We start from the raw sequence: 18,293 nt of genomic DNA on the forward strand, positions 1-18,293 counted from the left end.
CAGAGACCACTCGTAGAGCATCAGAATAGCCAGACTCAAATCTGTCTGCTAAAATGTTGCAGCGCCCTGGGAGGTGAGTTGCTATCAGACAGGTGGAAAATTGCCCAGTCCCACACTCATGGCCTCATGACACAGGGGGTAGGATCTGGTTCCCCCCTGCTTGTTGATATACCAGACAGACATGTCGGTCTGAATTGCAACCAGAGAGGAGGATAGTGTGAAAGGCTTCCAATGCTAAAGCACTGCCCTCATCTCTAGAACATTTATATGCAACTTGGTCTGTCTGGGAACATGCACCTTGGACTGTCCTTCCTGAACAGTGTCCCCCCCACCACAGTTGGGAGGCATCAGTGGTCACTGTGGCTTGGACTGGAGAGGACACGAAGGGGCATCCTATAACCTCTAGTGAATTTAGCCAAAGGGACATCCTGCAGACGTGACTGATCTTGATCAGAAATTCCATGGGCAGGTCTAGCCAAGACCATTGAACAGCCAAGAGTCCATTGAAGAATCTGCATATGAAGGCATGCACAAGGGAGAATCAATAGAGGCAGCCATGGAGCCCAGTGAACCTTGCTCGCCTTTGAAGACTTAAAGTTTGCTATTTGAGCTATGTGGCACCTGAGATGCAAGATCCTGTCTGGAGCTAAAAATACTTTCATCTGCAAAGTGTTTAGCCATGCCCCGATGAAGTCTAAAACTTGTACTGGTTGCAACTGGGATTTTTGAACAGACTGTAGTCCAATAGATCTGCCAACCGAATAAAAGTAGTCTCAGGCCAGACAAAGCAGACGCTTGTTAGGCGCAGCGAAGAGCCAGTCATCCAGGTAAGGAAATACCCGAATACCCTGAAGCCTCAGGTGAGCCGCTATAACTGCCACTACCTTGGTGAAATCCCTGGGGGCTGTGGTGAGACCAAAGGGTAGGGCGCTGAACTGAAAGTGACTGGCTCCCAGCTGGAAGCGCAGAAACCTCCTGGAGCTTCTGTGAATCTTTACGTGGTAGTAAGCATCCTGGAGGTCTACCGAGCACATCCAGTCACACTCTCCGAGATAAGGTAGAATGGACTGTAGGGTGACCATCTGGAACATCTGTTTGGTGACAGACCAGTTCTAAGTTGACCGGTCTAGAATGGGCCCGAGGTCCCCAGTCTTATTTGCCACTAAAGAACCTTGAGTAAACGCCCGATCCGGACTGGTCTGGGGGGGGGGGGGGGGACCTGTTCGATGGCTCATTTGAGAAAAAGAAGTTATGTACTCACCATAACGTTCCATCCCAGTAGGTACTTCATTTGTCTGCAACCTGTGGGTATCTGATCCAACCTCTGATCAGAGCCGGCAGCTTTACTAGCTAAAGTATCTGAGCTCCTAGCTCCTCCCCTTTACCCATAATCCCCTGCTACATGCTGCCTTTCCTCAGATCGAATTTGCTTAATCCAACAAGCTAATGCCCTTGACAGAGGACTAAATAAGCCTAACCTCAAAACGATCTGAAAACATGATCAGGAATCGCGATAATGGTTAGGGGGCATGGAGTCTGTTGCAGACAAATGAAGTACCTACTCAGATGGAATGTTATGGTGAGTAACTCTTTACCTAATGATTACTTCATTTGTTCTGCAACCTGTGGGACAGTCCCCAGCTACCTAAAAACCTTGGATGGCCCTTAAGGAAGGATATTCCAAAGCACCACGGAGCCAAAGGAAGCCCTACTCCTGGATATCATATCCAATTTATAATGAGAAATGAATGTATGGGAAGAGGACCAAGTAGCTGCTGAACATATGTCGTCCAGAGGAATCCTGGACCAGAAGGCTGCTGATGTGACTATGGATCGGGTTGAGTGGGCATGGACTCATAGGAGCAGTTTTACCAGAGGCTACATTCGCATGAATGATGCACTGTGAAATCCAATTTGCCAAGGTAACTTTGGAAATGGCTTTCCCCATGGCAGACTTGGTAAAGGACACAAACAACTGATCAGCCTTGTGAGTATCCTTAGTCCTGTGCAAGTAAAAACGTAGTAGTCTATGTACATCTAATTTGTGCAATTTGTATTCCCCTAGGTTCTGAAAATTGGGGAACACCACCAGTAAGTTAGACTTGATTAATATTCGATTCTGAAGCCACTTTTGGTAAAAAGGAAGGGTTAGTCCCGAGAGACGCTCTATCCTTACAGAAAATTAGATAAGGCGGTTTCATGCAAAGGGCTTGAAGTTCCAAATCCCTCCTGGCTGCATTAATTGCAACTAGAAAGGCTGTTTTCAAAGGAACTGAGGTGACCGGCTCAAAAGGTGGGCTTGTCAATGCTTGCAAAACTAGAGTCAAGTCCCATGGTGGGACCACAGTCTTAACTGGTGGTTTCAAAAGAGAAATTCCTTTCAAGAATGTTTTGCATATCTTAGCAGAAGCTAGAGATCCCAGTCCATCCCCCACATGAAAATGGGAAATGGCTGCCAATTGTACTTTGGCTGTAGATGCACTTGCTCCTTTATGAAAAATGTGACAAAATAAATATAGTCGGAACAGGAACGGTAAAGGGGTCCAAGCCCTTGTCCTTAGCCCAGATAGAAAAACGCTTCCATTTACTACTGTAAATTTTTCTGGCAGCAGGCTTGTGAGCCGCTACCATAATGGCCTTTACTGGTGACTAGATGCCGGGAGTCCTTGCCATCAGTGGAACAACCAAGCTGCTAGCTTGAGGTTTACCAGGGAGAGCTTACCATGGGAGAGCAAGGAGAGGCGGCCAGTTACTAAAAAAAATTAGTAATTCTGAAGAAAAACTGTCATTATTTATTTAAATTTGTTGACTGGGAGTGTCAGACTGGACGTAGGTCCATTTTCAGCAGAGGCCCGGGGAGAAAAGCTCCACAGTTAAAATACAGACAGTATATACATTGGATAGTGAATAACAATTTACATAGCAATTACTTACAACATATTTCCAGATGAAGAACATAGTACATCAGTAGACAACTAGAATCTTTATCTGTGAAGTGCATACCAGACATTAACAAATGTTACAAGAAGCAGTTTGTGCTGTACATTAAGTACTGGCTTATGAGCATCTGAGCTTGCTATAATCAAGGTAGTTAGTGGAGTGGAAAGAAAGGTAGTGGATGATATTAGAGTGGGAGTTGCAAGGGAATAAGGTCATAAAGCTAACAATTGTCTACTTAGCTTTGAGAGATGGCCAACACGGCTGACTAGGTAGTAGCCGAGAGGGGCATTGTGGTTAGGTTCTTAGTGGAGCGCTTTTGGCTTGCACAAGCTGGGAAACTGCCGTATCGCAGAACAGGAGGTACTATCTGTAATGAATGAACAAAGATTTACATTTCCAGACAAGATATACAAAGCAATTCAGAAATTAAAGAAAAAACACTTCCACAAGAACTGTCAGAAGCTTAAAATAAAAAAAGTGTATTCTATACAACAGACTTGTGAAAAACAGTATATAGATAAAGAAACCTTGATCCGTTCAGAAAAAGCAGGATCTGAGAAAAAGTGCGAAGAGTTTTGAAAAGTATAAAAAAATGGACATGGGAAAGATTTGATATGGTGCATTTATGCAAAAGGAAAAAAAATCAATATAAAGAAAGCACCCATCACAAAGAGGGGATGTAGAAAAGACTGAAGTAAAAAATATGTAACTAAATGTTGAAGTTGGTGTGCCTGCAAAGTGAAGAATTTAATGCAGAAGATCTAACAGGTTAGATCATAGCAAAATGGAGCTAGTCCACAAAGTAAGGAAAAGCAAGATGATCAGGAGACATCTAAAGAAGTATGGACATGGGAAAGAAAGATTTAATATGGTGCAATATTTATTAAAAGGAAGTAAAAGCAAAACTATCCAATACAAAAAAAGCAGCACCAAAGATATTTGAACAGACATATAGGCAAAGAATCCAGATACGGAAAACTTTACAGTACAAAAAAAGAGGAAAAAAGTACAAAAGGAAATTAGTAATGGAAAAGTTTAATAGAAAGAGGTTATGGAGTACCTGCGAAAGGAAAGGTTCAGAGGTTATGGAGTACCTGCGAAAGGAAAGGTTCAGTATAGAAACTTATTCAGGAAGCACAACAGGATAGAGCAATTGATATCCAAATTAAGGGGAAACCAGTAGAACGGGAAACAGCTGGTCAAGTGTCGTATGAAGATGCTGCACCCCAGTCCCCCCCACCAGGACTGGCGACAGGAAAGACTTCCCAGTCCTCTCCCCCAGGACAGAGTCTCTCCATTGCCCATTAAGGGGACCCAAACATCCAGAGAGGACATTGCTAACCCCTGGTCTATGCATGCTGTAGGTGCTACACCAGAGGGGTATGGAGTAAAATTTGAGCGGTCCGAGTTGCAACAAGTGGCCACAGCAGTCACCCACATGCAACTGGTAAAATTGCTAGTCTGCTGCAGTGGCAAAGTAATTTGCTTAAAAATATTTATTTTCTTGTGGGAGGCTGGAAGGACATACAATGGGACTGAATTTGTTCCACTAACAAGCCGAAAATGGTACCTCTTTCCCAATGAGCAGCAGCAAATGCCATTAAATACTACCAGTTACAATGTAGTATGCACCAGCCCCATCACACAATTCCTCCACAGAAAAAAATAAAAAAATAAAAAAAAATAAAAAAAAAAAAAAAAGGAGAGTTGCTTGCTTATCCTGTTCAAGTGGTACAAAATGCTCCATTCAATAGCCCATTGCAGTCTTATAACAGTCTTAAATGAACAGCACAAGCCAGCCAATCTTCAAAAGCCTCAGAGGTGCACTCTTCAGTGGCAGTACAGATCTGAAGGAATGCATGCTCCAACTTGGCTTTGTCAACTCAGTTTGAACTGCCTGACAGTTTGGGCACATGAAGGTGCCCTGGAGCTTTGGAAGCTGGCCAGCAGTTACATCCATGGCAGGATACTACCCACATAGCTAACGATACTGCAGCAGTGATAAATATATGATAGACCGCCTACAGAAGTAGAAATGTATACAAACTTGCATAAAATTTCTGAAATATTAAAGAAACAAAGAAAAAGCATAAATTAAACTTGTCAAGAAATATTTTAGAGTATGACTAGGCTCAACCAATAGTTAATATATAGGTCAGTCAACATTCTACACAATATTCTGATGTCCCATCTACAGGGAAACAGGGAAGTCTCCAGGGAAAGATGTTTCTCCAGTACTAGAAGTTTAGTAAAGATGTGAAAGGTCGTTTAAACAGCATTTTAAAAAGGGGAAGCAGCAGCATCTTGGAAGTCTGGTGGCTATACTACCTAAAATAAAAGCTTAAACAGACCAATTTCAAACTTTTAAAGTTGATTATAACAAACATTAAAAACTGAAATGAGTCTAAACTGTTTAGCTATACTAGCCAAGAGAACAGCAAAAGGGTTACCAAAATTGATGGATGCAAGTCAATATGGCTTTGTCAAGGGGAGGCAAAACTTTAGCAACCGTAACAGAGGGAAGTCAAAAAACAGCACTAGAGTTTTTAGCACAGTCTAGAACAGAAGCTGCCATTAAAGGATTAGTAGGTCTTATATTGTCCAATGATAAGATTCAGGAGAAGGTTAAAGACTAAAATCAGGAAAGACTGGAAAAGCAGAGAGACAATTGAAGGACATTTGTATAGCACCCAAGTATGCAAGTCCAGAAGGCTTAGGATTTTTGATTGGAAACACCTGCAAAAGAAAATGTTACACCCAAGCAGACAAAACTGTGTGTGTAAATAGCAAGTGATCGGTATGATGGGAAAGGAGGTAACAAGTTTGTCATCTTTTAAAACTTCCATACAGAGTACTAGTCAAAAACACTGGGAGCTGGGATTCAGGATCAAAACTGCCTACACATACTAAGGCCTTAAGTTTATGGCTATTTGCTACCAAAAAACTACTAGAAAATGGAAAATCAAAATTTAAAGCCAATTGAAAGTACTGAACACTTTTTTTTTTTTTTTTTTTTTTTTGAGAAAAGCACTTGAATGGAATCTTTAGAAGAGGAAAGCAGCAGCTCGTTTAGAAATGGCATTTGTCAGGGAAACGCATTCAGAATTATGTTCAGGAGTGAGGTTTTAAGGGAAGGCAGTAAGTGAGCAACTCGTGTAATGTTGGAGTGAATGAAAATATGTAATGCATACAAATTTTACTACAGTACATTTTCTAATGTACATTTTAAATTATTTAATACAAGGAAATCTATGGGCCACCCCATCCACACCAGTTTATCGGATGTGGTCAAGGCCTTTTGCTACAATAATTCCTCCACACAGTAATGAGCTTGGCATTTTGGGACATTTAAGATCCTCCCCCTGCTTGCCCTCCTGCACATACACACTTAACATTAAAAATGCCTGCACTAAGGACCTTTGCCCTCAACACAAGCAAGCATTTACATAGATTTCTAACCAATTACTTATGGGAGTAAATCCACCATCAGGAAAAAGCAACAAATTCAGCTTGGAGATATGCACCTTGGCATTCCTTGACTGGAAGACCAGTTACTAAAATGCTCTTCTGAACTAGGAGTAGCACATGCCTATGAACCCATAAAAATCAGTCTCCTTTCCTGGGATGGAGAACACATTCTAGAATGACTGCAAGGGGCTTATAACATACAGGGCAGAGTTTACCAGATCTCTCTGAATCACCAGCCTGCTGCTGTTGCTTGTAAATCTAATAAAAAGCTGTAGCACAACAGTGTTTAGACTGAACAGCACACTGCTCCAACTATAACCTCTTCACTGCTGCAACTTTGTCAATTTGTCACAATCAGTTTCCTTCCCACATCCCTAGAATGTCCGTTTTGAAGATTACTAATTTAAGAGAGTTGCCTTTCCAATTTCAGTGCAAGTTGCTGGCACTGCAATTCTGTTCTCAGTAAGTGGCCAATATCCACAGGAAGCCAGTTAGACTATGTACCAACCTTGTGACCTACAATAAAACTGCTACTAACACATTGCAACAGTCATTATGGCAACAATCCAGAAAGCATCACTGCCAAGTACACCACGTATGCACGATGCATTGTGTGTGAAACCAACAGGAAACACTCTACCCTGACTACACCATTTTGAGACTGTTACATCACTGATTTTGCACTGTGAAGCTTACTCTTGAAGGTGTCCCACCTTTATTCTCAAATAAAGAGCACATGACTATCAAGTTGCTAGCATCTCCTCTTTGCATTATATTTACAAACTAGTGTCTAATGTACATCATGCACTAGCAAGACAAACTACCAGTACTGCCAAGTTGGAGACAAAATTGTTTGCATAGTCGGAAAGTGCAGTGTTCCAATTTGTTCATGTTTTTCAGAGGTGATACTGAAACACCAGTTAGCAGAACTGCTGACAATCTAAATACTGAAGGAAATCAGCCGTAGGTGCTCAGACTGAACATTTCAGCAGTTCAAGGTCTTAAAAAATGTGCTAAACAGGAACCAAGCACGATCTTTTATTTGTAACAGAAAACAGCTAGTCAACATGTCAGTGGCACGGACTGGAAAATATTTGCATGCTAAACCCTAGTCATACATATGTAGAGAGAAACATATCTTAGTAGAACAAATAGGCAAATCTTTCTATGGTTAGTTGTTTCATCATTAGATGAAAACAGTATTTTATTTTCATTTGTACACAGTTTTGTGAATAATTATGAAATATAATTATGAAACAATACATCTGACAAGAAGCTTCCAATCTCAGGAGGATTGTAACTGTTCACTTTTCCTCAAGCAGAGAAAGCCAAAGTAATGGACCAATGCTCCCTATTATGGACAATTTTCAAATATTGAACTCACTAAAAAAAGTCAAGAAAAAGTTGTATTAATATGAATCTTCTACATGTCAGTGTGGTAACATTCCAACCGCTCACGACAGCTGTTGCCCAGATAACAGAAAAAGCAGTTTTCGTGACTTGGGGCATCAACTGGTTGGGGCCAACATTTCTTCCAATTTAAACTCAAAAGTCTTACCAAATGTAATTTCCTCCTGCCCTCCATGGCAAAATGGAAATAGCTAAACCCAAGGCTCAAACACATTTCAAGATCACAAGTACCTTTTAGCACCACTTAAAAAAAAAACAAAAAAAAAAAGTGTTTGTTGCTGTACTCTTACTCCAGTAAGCTGTACGCACTTACCATTCAAGAACTATCCCAAAAAAAGGAAATTAGATTCTTAGCAAGTTGATGCCATTTTTGCCATCACTGCTTATATGAATTCTGTTACTGTAACCACCCCCTTTCAGTTAAGATTTTTTTTTTATATATACCACTTTAAAGGTTAGCTAAAAGTGGATTGCAAAACTGAGTGTATTTCATACATACAAGATGCATCTGATGAAAAACATCCCATATAAACAATTTTCAGTTTATAAGGGATTTAAAAAGATGCACTTCCTTACCTAGTTCTTAAGGACAGGGAACCAACAGCATCTGACTCTCTGCAAACTATAGTATTCATATATTAAAACACTACTGTAGTCAGATTCAGATTTTTATACAAGGCCATACTGCTCTGCTCACTCAACAGCCCAATAGCCTTGTCACACTACCAAGCAGTCTGACTCAAAGATTTTTGTAGCACAGTCCCAAGTTTGCAGCCACCAAGTGGGCATCACCCTCCAAACCTCCTGCTTTGAGCAATAAGCTTTACAAAAAAATGTGGTAAAGCACATGCATGTTTTCCTTATCCATTTTATTAACAAGCCAAATCAAAGTACTAGCTACTTCTGCATGAGAAAGCAGAGACAAACCATCTTGTAATTTACTACAATAACTTCACCTCAGTCACAAATAACTACTACCTCAATCCAGCACCGCCATCACAAAAAAAAAAATCTTAAACTACACACCCAAACTCATACTACCTCCATAGAAATGGTTAACCCAAAACAGCAAAATTGTAAATAAATGTTGCTAGACTGCACTAAAAGCATTACAAGCTCAAATTTAAGGGCCATGGAAGCTTACAGCATCATTTTGCATGCTATACAGAAGTACAGCAACAATTGTGCCACAACACAGCTGCTTCGGATGTGAAAACAGGAGACACCTGTAAGAAAGGGATTTAAAAACAGTTACTGACCATAAGTAGGCAACTAAGTTTTGAAATGTTGACATTTCGTGCAGAGTCCTGGAATATGGAGACATGATATCCAAAAATCTGGACTTTCATATACTAAGAGGGAAATATTCCAAAAAAAGCAATCTTGAGTTTACTAGTAAGTTCAGGGTGGTGAAGGGCGAGCAAGGGCTTGCCCTTGCAAAAACAAGTTTCAGGGAGAAGAGCAATGCTTGCCATTTCCTCTTCCTCTATTTGTCAGGGATCTTAGCAGTTTCAAGACTCAGTGAAAGTACTAACTTTTCAACAGGGAGACTGTCTTATAATTATGCTGTCAGGAAGATGTGCAAATTAAACTGGCAGTTACTCCTAGCATACGAGTGTAAGTATATTACTGATCAGAGCGCAGGCATCCAATAAAGATGTGAACAAAGTCCAATAGTAAAACAAAATAGCCACCAACACACGAGTCGTTACACACACAAAAGAAACTGCCAAGCACCGTTTGAGGTAACAAATCTGAAGATGCAGTACTGTATACCTTACTCCATGAATACTATACATATTAAAATGGAATAAAGACATAGAAAGCCAATTAAAAGCAATGCATATACCAGTAGTTAAGCCAACTTGACAGAAATAGTGAAGGATTATTGCTTCAAGCGACTTTCCTGATTCTAAGTATTTTTTAAGCATTTATATTGCTTTTTTCGACCTTTTGTGCATTTCGACCACTGTTTGTGCTTATATTATTGTGATATTACCTGTTCTGTTTTTCTGAGCTTAATTTGTTGACTGCACTTCTTAGCTTAAGTTTTGCTCATAAGTTAACTTACAGGCTAATACACTCAAGTGTACTAGCCTTTGATAGCATTTAGTCGAAAAACCAAGCATTTACTGTATTTTCTGTCTGTGTGTAAAAAAAACCCCCAAAAAAATACTTCTGCTTTCCTAACTTTCCTAGCTAGTTGTTCCAGAGATCAGATTTTGCTGATCCCTGGGCTTTGTATTTGGTTCCTGTGTTCCTCCATTTTCTTGTGTGGCCAGAGGGAAGTTTCTTTACTCACCAGTGAAAGTGGGGAGTACTGAGCTGCCAGTTTGTCCTCAGAGGAGTGGTTAGAGACAGTAACTGGTAATTCATTGGCCATTTCCTGCATTTTCCAGCCCCCTGCTATAAAGCACGCTTTAGCACAGAGTTGCCACAGGAGCACACAAGAGCAGCGGCAGTTAATCAAGGTTAAACTATTTGGGCCATCTAAAGTCCACTCTTCAAATTTTCCCTTAAAACAGCCTTCCTTGAACTGTACTACTGATCATACCAGCATATTCCATATCTGAAAAGTAGACGATTCTCTATTTGTAAAGCCTAGCACTTGCTCCTAAAGTACTTTTAACCTTGATATAGCACTTTTATTTTACTTAGCACCCCACCAGCCTAAAAATCCCTTTCTCAATCACTCACACACCCCGGAGTCTTTTAAAGTTTTTGTCTATTCCTTCTAGCATGTCGAGGGATCAGTTGCTAGTGTCCTCTCCTGCTCAGCTGGTGAATCTGGGAATATTGAGGCAATGTTACAATTGCCTCATGTACACAGACAACCCTCTCCTCCCACAAAACACAAATACATGCGAGAGATGCAACTATACAGCCAAACTGGAGGCTGAGCTCTCAACATAGGACTGGCAAAACCAGACAGGAGGAGAAGGAAACCACACACACCACAAGCCCAGTCTCATAGTACCATCACAACTTCAAATCATACACAAACACACAAAGACATACTCGGAGGCTCTGATCAAAAATCTACCAAAACAGCAGAGGCCACCAAAGCAGACACCCAAACAACTGCCACCTCAAGACAAAACACATGCAACACATAGACCACATAGTCAGTGTGCCAAACAGTCACAGCCCTTAAGGCCAAACAATGCCAGACACACTCGTCATTGGTGACTCCATAGTCAGACACACTGACGTCCCACTCACCAGACTGAGTAAGGAGGTCACAGTAAGCTGCCTGTCGGGCGCTAGAATCCGCCACATAACGCAAGCACTCTGGTCTCTCAACAGCAGGTACAAGTATGACTCAGTCATTGTCCACGCTGGTGTGAACGACCTGAGACGTACCTCCCTGGACTACATGAGAAGAGACCTAGAGGAGCTCTCTGATTATGTAGCCCAGGCAGGTATGACCCTGACCTTGAGCAGTATCCTACCTTCAAGAATGATGCCACAATACAGAGATAAGATTATCAGCTTTAATAATTGGCTTAAACTCTGGTGTCATTCAAAGGGCATCCAATGTCTGTCTGCCTGGGATGACATGCTGGACAAGCCACGCTGCTTCGCCAAGGGACGGCTTGCACCTGTCACCCCTGGGCTTCCGGATATTGGCAAAGGCTCTTGCCACCCCCATAGTGCCTTTTTTAGGCAAGGCTCAATTTCTAAACCTACCACCCTAGAACACAAAAAAGGAAAAAAAACTAAGGGTAATGCTGCTCAACGCCAGAAGTCTCAACCTCAAGATGCACGCACTCGAGGCCCTTCTCAGTATGGAGAACATAGATGTCTGTGCTGTGACAGAAACCTGGTTCAAGGCTCCTGAGAGCACCCCAGCACTATCAGGTTTTACCTCATACCATGCGTTCCGGCCTCAAAATCCGGACACCATCAAGAAAGGAGGGGGGGGTTGTCCATATTCAAGGACACCCACACCTCAAGGTTGGTGGCAACGCACGATGCATCGGAGACCATCCAGGTGCAATTAACCATAGGCAAGACTGCTCTGCAATTTGTAGCATGTTACAGGCCACCCTCTCAAACTCAGGAACCTCACATAGCTTTCCTGAAAACACTGGAGGGGATAAATGTACCTCCAAATACCATCATACTAGGTGACTTCAACTACCCGAATATAGACTGGGAGCACTACTCTAGCCCCAACACTCTAGCCCTGAGGTTCCTAGAGTTCATAAACTCAAATGCCATGGAACAACTAGTCACCATCCCCACAAGAGGTGGAAACATACTTGATCTCATCATCACGAACATGGGGTCACAATGTTTAACACCGGAAGTATACCCCTCACTGGTGAGATCAGATCATAAACTAATCTCACTGGAAGTCCACATCCCACCCCCACCTGAGATAAAGACCACAGTGAAGAACTTCTCAAAAGCCGACTTCACACTTCTGAAGACTAGTGTGGTCTCTTAAGGCCCCTGAGCCTGCGGAAACCATTACTCAAGCTGCTGAATCACTTACAAATGCCTTCTACCAGCACCTACAGGACTGCATGGATCAGGCAATCCCAAACAAAACAAAGACTCTGTGTACCAAAGGCAAGCGTCCAGTCTGGTGGACCCCAGCCATAAACAAGCTACAACAAAAGGAGGAAGCTACTCCAAGATGGAGCAAAATCTCTAAAAGGTAAAACACCTTTGATCATTATAAGTAAAAAACTATGATCTCTCAGTCATCCAAGGCAAATTTTGATAGAAAAATCGCTAAGGACTCAAGAGACAATCATAAGGCCTTCTTTAGCTAGGTCAGAAACCTGGGAAGAAACTCCCAGATATGTTCAGAATTAGTTCAAAATGATGTAAAAATCATTGTACCTACAGACATTGCCAACATACTGGCTAACAGGTTCAGTGCAAACTTCTCCCCCCCCCCCCAAAAGGAGAGATATCTATACCAGAGGATTGTAGCCCCTCAAACATCTCTAACGCTCAGGTGAGAACTGCTCTCTCCAAGGCGAAAAACACAGCATCCATGGGACCAGATGGTGTCCCCGGTTGTGTGCTCCACTAACTCAATGAAGAATTAAAATCGCAGTTAGGACAGCTGTTTAATCTTAGCCTCACCTCAGGATACGTACCCAAGGAGTGGCGTACGGCAACTGTGGTCCCACTTCACAAAGGCGGTGCCTCCACTGACCCTGGAAATTACAGTCCCATCAGCGTGACAAGCCTGATCTGCAAAGCCATGGAGAGGATCATAAATGAACTCAAAGACATAGGGGACTTGCAGACCTTGGATCCAACCCAGTTTGGCTTTGTCAAAGGCAGATCATGCCTTTTAAACTTGGTTGACTTTTTCGAAACAGTCACCAAGGCCATTGATGAGGGAAAGGCAGTCCACACAGCCTACCTCGACCTGGCCAAGGCTTTCAACAATACCCCACTCGGGTATCATTGAAAAACTCATCAGCTTAAATGTTAACCCATACGTCACAAGATGGGTAGCTAACTGGCTAAGTGACAGAACCCACAGGGTGAGAGTTGCTGGTGCCTTGTCAGACTCAAAGCCTGTCACAAGTGGTGTCCCACAAGGCTCAGTCCTGGGCCCACTCTTGTTTGGCATCTACTTCTCAGAAGTACAAGCAAACACAGGAGGGTTATGGCTGACAAAATTTGCAGATGACTGCAAACTGGGTGCCATAGTCGAGAACACATCTGACACAGATATCCTTCAGAAGGGTCTCATAGAAACTGATAACTGGTGCCAGAGCCATGGACTAAAGTTAAACGCCAAAAAATGCATAGTCATACCCTTCAGGAAAAACAACGTTACCCCCAGCTACCATATAGGTGGCAATCCACTGAGCACAGAAGAGGTCATCAGGGATCTGGGGATCCAGGTTGACAGTAACCTTTCGTTTGACACTCACGTCACCAAAGTAGTTAGGAAGACCTTCTACATTGCCCACCTGATCATGAATGGATTCACATCTAGATCGAGAGGTCATCGTCCCCTTGTACTCAGACCAATGATAGAGTACAATGCCCCATTCGGAATGTATCTGACCCGACACTTGCAGCAACTGGAAAGGCCCCAAAAGTTCCTCACCAAAAGGATAAAGGGTCTCAAAAATAATGTCTTATGCTGCCCGACTGAAGGAACTCCAGCTCTATTCAGTCGCTTACCGTCTGCTCAGAGGTGACCTGTGCCTGACATACAAGGCCATGTCCAACCCAGAACTGATGAACATGCTCCACCTCAAAAAGTCTAGATCCCTCAGAACTACAAGGGCGGGAGACTTAAACCTTAACACTTAATAGGACGTGTTGGAGGGACAGATTCATCACCCAGAGACTCCCCATGCTGTGGAACAAAATCCCAGTACATGTGAGGCAGAGCACCTCGCTGGCCTTGTTAAAGAGAAATCTTGACCAATGGATGGGAGATCGCAGATATACCCCAGGGATTACCTCAGTGCCACTGCTTGACAGAGGCACAACAATATAATGGGCTTAGTATCCTTCAAACTAAAGGGGTGGTGAAAGCCACAAAACTCTGGGCTAGGCTTATAAATGCCCTTGGGCAGATAGCCTAGTATGAACCTATGAACCTATAAGTTTTTTCATGTTCATGGTAGCTGCCACCAAAACGATTTGGCATTCAACAAGCATGTTTACTAAAATGCTCGGGAAGCACTAACACACACGCACCTCTTTAGGGTTCCCACCAAAGAGATTCTTCTAATTTTTAAAGCTATATTAGGTAGAACACATTTGCACAATACTGTATTCCCGATAATGAATACCCCCCTTCCCATATCTACCCTCATACAACAGCCATAATTCGTTACTGGGCTTATAATTAATTAGGGGGTTAAGAGCACGCAGCAGTTTGGCAGAAAAAAAGCTCTTTCCCTAAAAGGTAAACTAAAATTACACATATTTGGAGAGTTATAACCCTGCACACCATCAATTGGGTTAAAAGTATGTTTTGCAACTATTTTACACTAAATTAATTTTCCCAACTAGATTAAAAACCCGAACCGGAGAAAAGATGTGTAATATTGTACTAGCTCACCAGATGCGCAGTAGCAAGCAACGCCCCAAACCCTCCCCCGTTGTTTTACATCAGCTGGAAGTACTCAATATTCATCCAGTGTGAATGAACATAGTTTCGGAACTGTACGATGCCATGATAAACACGAAACTACAGGTTTAGAAATCAAAGTATGCCTGTAACCATATTTATCTTATATTTATGGTTGAATTCATTTATTTACAGTTAGAGACCTTACTTATTTTTGTCCAAAATATTGCTTAGCCTGAAACAGTGAATGCTGTGTACTGAACGGCCAGAAATGATTTTGCATTGTTCAGAAATGTATTTAAATGTTTGACCATGAGATACTGAAGCGCATAGAAAAAATCCACGATTACAATGAAAAATATGCAAGTTTAACAGACTACTTAACTGTCCCTGAAGTTCTCAAAATACTGCTACATCTTTCCCAGCTCCTCGTAACATTGGCGAATTAGGTAGAAAAGGTGGAGGGTTATGCTTAAGTAATGACAGGAAAAAAAAAAAAAAAAGTCCCCCATTTGTCCATGATTTATTACTGGATTTATCCGTGAGTTTGGAAATTAAGATGTTGACAGATGAGCCGAACACAATCTACCCCACTCCCAGTATTTCTACGCAGAGCAAAATAAAGCACAGGGAGCAGTAATGCAAGGTAAAATATAATTGTGTTACTTTATAAGTCTCCATGATTTATAGACTTATCACAGAGTTAAATGCAGCGCGCTAGTAGGTCACACAGTGCAAGGTGCTGCTGAGAGCATCTTCGCATTTATACCCATGCCTCTGAAGTGTACCTCATTTAGGGTCTTAAAAAGTTAATACTCTTCGATGTTCCACATTGAAAGGATATGAATGGCATGTCAATCATGCCTCGTTTCATATACAGCTTTTCACGCCAATCACCGGAGCCACGCCCACTCATGCACAGAACTAAAGGTGATCCAGTACACTACACTATCGCCCGTATTTCATTGGAGGTTCAGTTACTATAGGGCTCCCGCACGAACATCTACGGGGTACACTATCAATACCATTTCCATTTAAGCCAGCTAACTTCCGGGAACATGCCTCAATCGTCCCCTATTTTGCTTCATTTTTGGCCAGTCCCTCAAACATTTTAATTTGATTTTGTTTTTTAGCCCGTCCCTCAAACATTTTAATTTTCTAGCAAAATCAGTTAAGATAACGCCAGTTGCATACGCAGTTTTAAACTGCACACTAATGCAATCGTGCAAAAAGCGAATTACTGTACAGTTAAGACACCACCCCCATTATTTTTCAGTTTGCCCAGAGTTCCTGAGCAAAACTGATTTGAGATGTTTACGTAGAGTAACAAGAAAACAGTCCTATCGCGGCAGTAATAAAACATTACAAATGAGTACAGTAAAGACAAAACTGTTTCGGGAGGGTGCTTTGGTTATAAGCACCATTATAAAGCTACTGACACTACAGTACAAAGCCACAGACAAAAATAAATAATGAATGCATATATAGCTTATGTAAGCTCTGTAACGTATGTGAATCTAGCGACCCTCTGCTATTCCTTGCGTATCAAATGCTTCACATTCATAAACTTCTACCCCCTATTTGCACAACTTACATGAAAGTGAGGGTTGAGCAAACGTGCCTCCCAATAAATAATCACGTTATATGTAATATTTTAGTTACAAAATCGCAACATATCTAACTGGAAAATATTGGACAGAATATGCAAACTTCAAAATTGCAATACATCAGTTTTATAATTTAGCCCACATTTTACTAACACTACATGCAGCAGAAAGCTACAACATATGCACAAACCACCACAGATTACCCATCAACTACAAACTTACAGTTCCACAATAACTACGTCAGATGGCGGAAGTCCATTGAAGTCAGACTACTAGCAATAGAACCACTACCAGACAGGACTTCATGCATTATAAAATGGGCCACCTCACTCTGGAGTTTACGAATCCTGCCTTTTAATAACACAGGAAACTACCTACTAAAAGACTATTCCCATTCATGCATACAGGATTAAAAAGGCATTTGTCATCCGATAAACTGCAACAGAAGAGTTAAATACACTGGCATTACTTTTTGTTCCAGGTATAGAAGCATATGCAATAACTCATTTCACCTTGCTATCGCACTTCCTCCGAATCCTCTGACACCGACCGTATGAGCCAGACCCGATGGTAGTCAATATTTCATAATCTTCTACACGGGAAGGCATTTCACAGTACTTCCACGAAATATACCTCTAAATTACAAAGTCCTCTGTTGAAGACAATTAAATGAAAGAAACCCAAACGTAACACCAGAGTTTAAATAAATATAAGTCAATAAAAGTTTACTTTCTAATGCATATAAACAAACAATCTGGCTAAACCAAAACAATACTTCAAATATTGGTATCTACGACGCTAGTCCTCGATTGGCTCTTGTTATTAGCTAGCCTGTGGGCTGATTGGTCGGACTCTCATAACAAGTTAATGTGCCTGGTTGCTGAGAAACAGGAGCGCGAGACGTGGCGCGATTTTAAAGACGTACGACTGTATTAACACATTTACAATCGTGACGTTGCAAGTATAAACTGAGCTAAGTGAAATGTGTGACCGTAAGTATTCCCCGTGAAAGTTTAGAAACAGCATGTACACACTATAGGAATGTTAACTGTGTATATACGTAGTTAAGACCCCATGTATCGACTCTGCAATATCACTCCCTGGTTAAAGTATCATCAGGGCTGATGGAACTAAAAAAAAACGTGGAGTAGCTTTACTGTACAGTAAGTATCTGGAAACCATACTTCTCAACAATCCAGATTTTTGCCTCATATTTTTGGCCTGTTCTGCATAAAATCTGTATTTTTCTATCAAGTCCCTGGGATGATCACGGGACTGAAGTCACTAAATAATGAAATACATTTTAGTTTCAGGTCTGAAACAAATGCTTGCTAAGACAAATCCTGTTATTTTTATCAAATTTTAAGTTGAAAATAGCAATATTTAAAATCTGTCCCTATTTTTGGGACTTTGTCCCCCCATTATGTCAGACTTTGTCCAGATTTCTTGCTCTAAGAGGTTGAGAGGTATGCTCGAAACCCTACCCTACAATTAACCTTTTCCTAAATTCCATAATGCTGAACTCTCCCATCTTAAAGTAAATAACCATATGCAGCTATGTGCTATTGCATACCTCTCCACTGTCACAGATTTTCAGGGGCATCCCCAATTTTGAATCAAATGTTAGGTATGTCCCTCTTAAAATTGGTGACTGTTGGAGCAATGATAGTAATTAGAGTTATAGACTTTTAGTTTGGAAACTGTATTTTAATTAACATTCTCTTATTCTGTCAATATCTGAAGTTAATAGTACTAATATTTTAGAAGTTATTATTTTAAAAGTGTCCCTGTCTGATTGTCCC

At 41.4% G+C, this 18,293-nt stretch overlaps 1 protein-coding gene across 1 annotated transcript in view; it reads right to left on the minus strand.

Annotated features, from left to right (window-relative positions):
• Positions 1-17,327, minus strand: part of LOC122790561 (serine/threonine-protein kinase Nek2-like) — a 1,269,183-nt gene extending 1,251,856 nt beyond the window's left edge. The window contains exon 1 of the mRNA XM_044058123.1: positions 17,004-17,327. Within this exon, the coding sequence (XP_043914058.1) occupies positions 17,004-17,099 (96 nt within the window). The 5' untranslated portion in view covers positions 17,100-17,327. The remainder of the gene's footprint in view (positions 1-17,003) is intronic.
• Between the last annotated feature and the right edge of the window lie 966 nt (positions 17,328-18,293).

This window comes from Protopterus annectens, chromosome 1.part0 (assembly GCF_019279795.1).
Source record: "Protopterus annectens isolate FY-2018-M chromosome 1.part0, PAN1.0, whole genome shotgun sequence".
Taxonomy (NCBI): Eukaryota; Metazoa; Chordata; order Ceratodontiformes; family Protopteridae; genus Protopterus; species Protopterus annectens.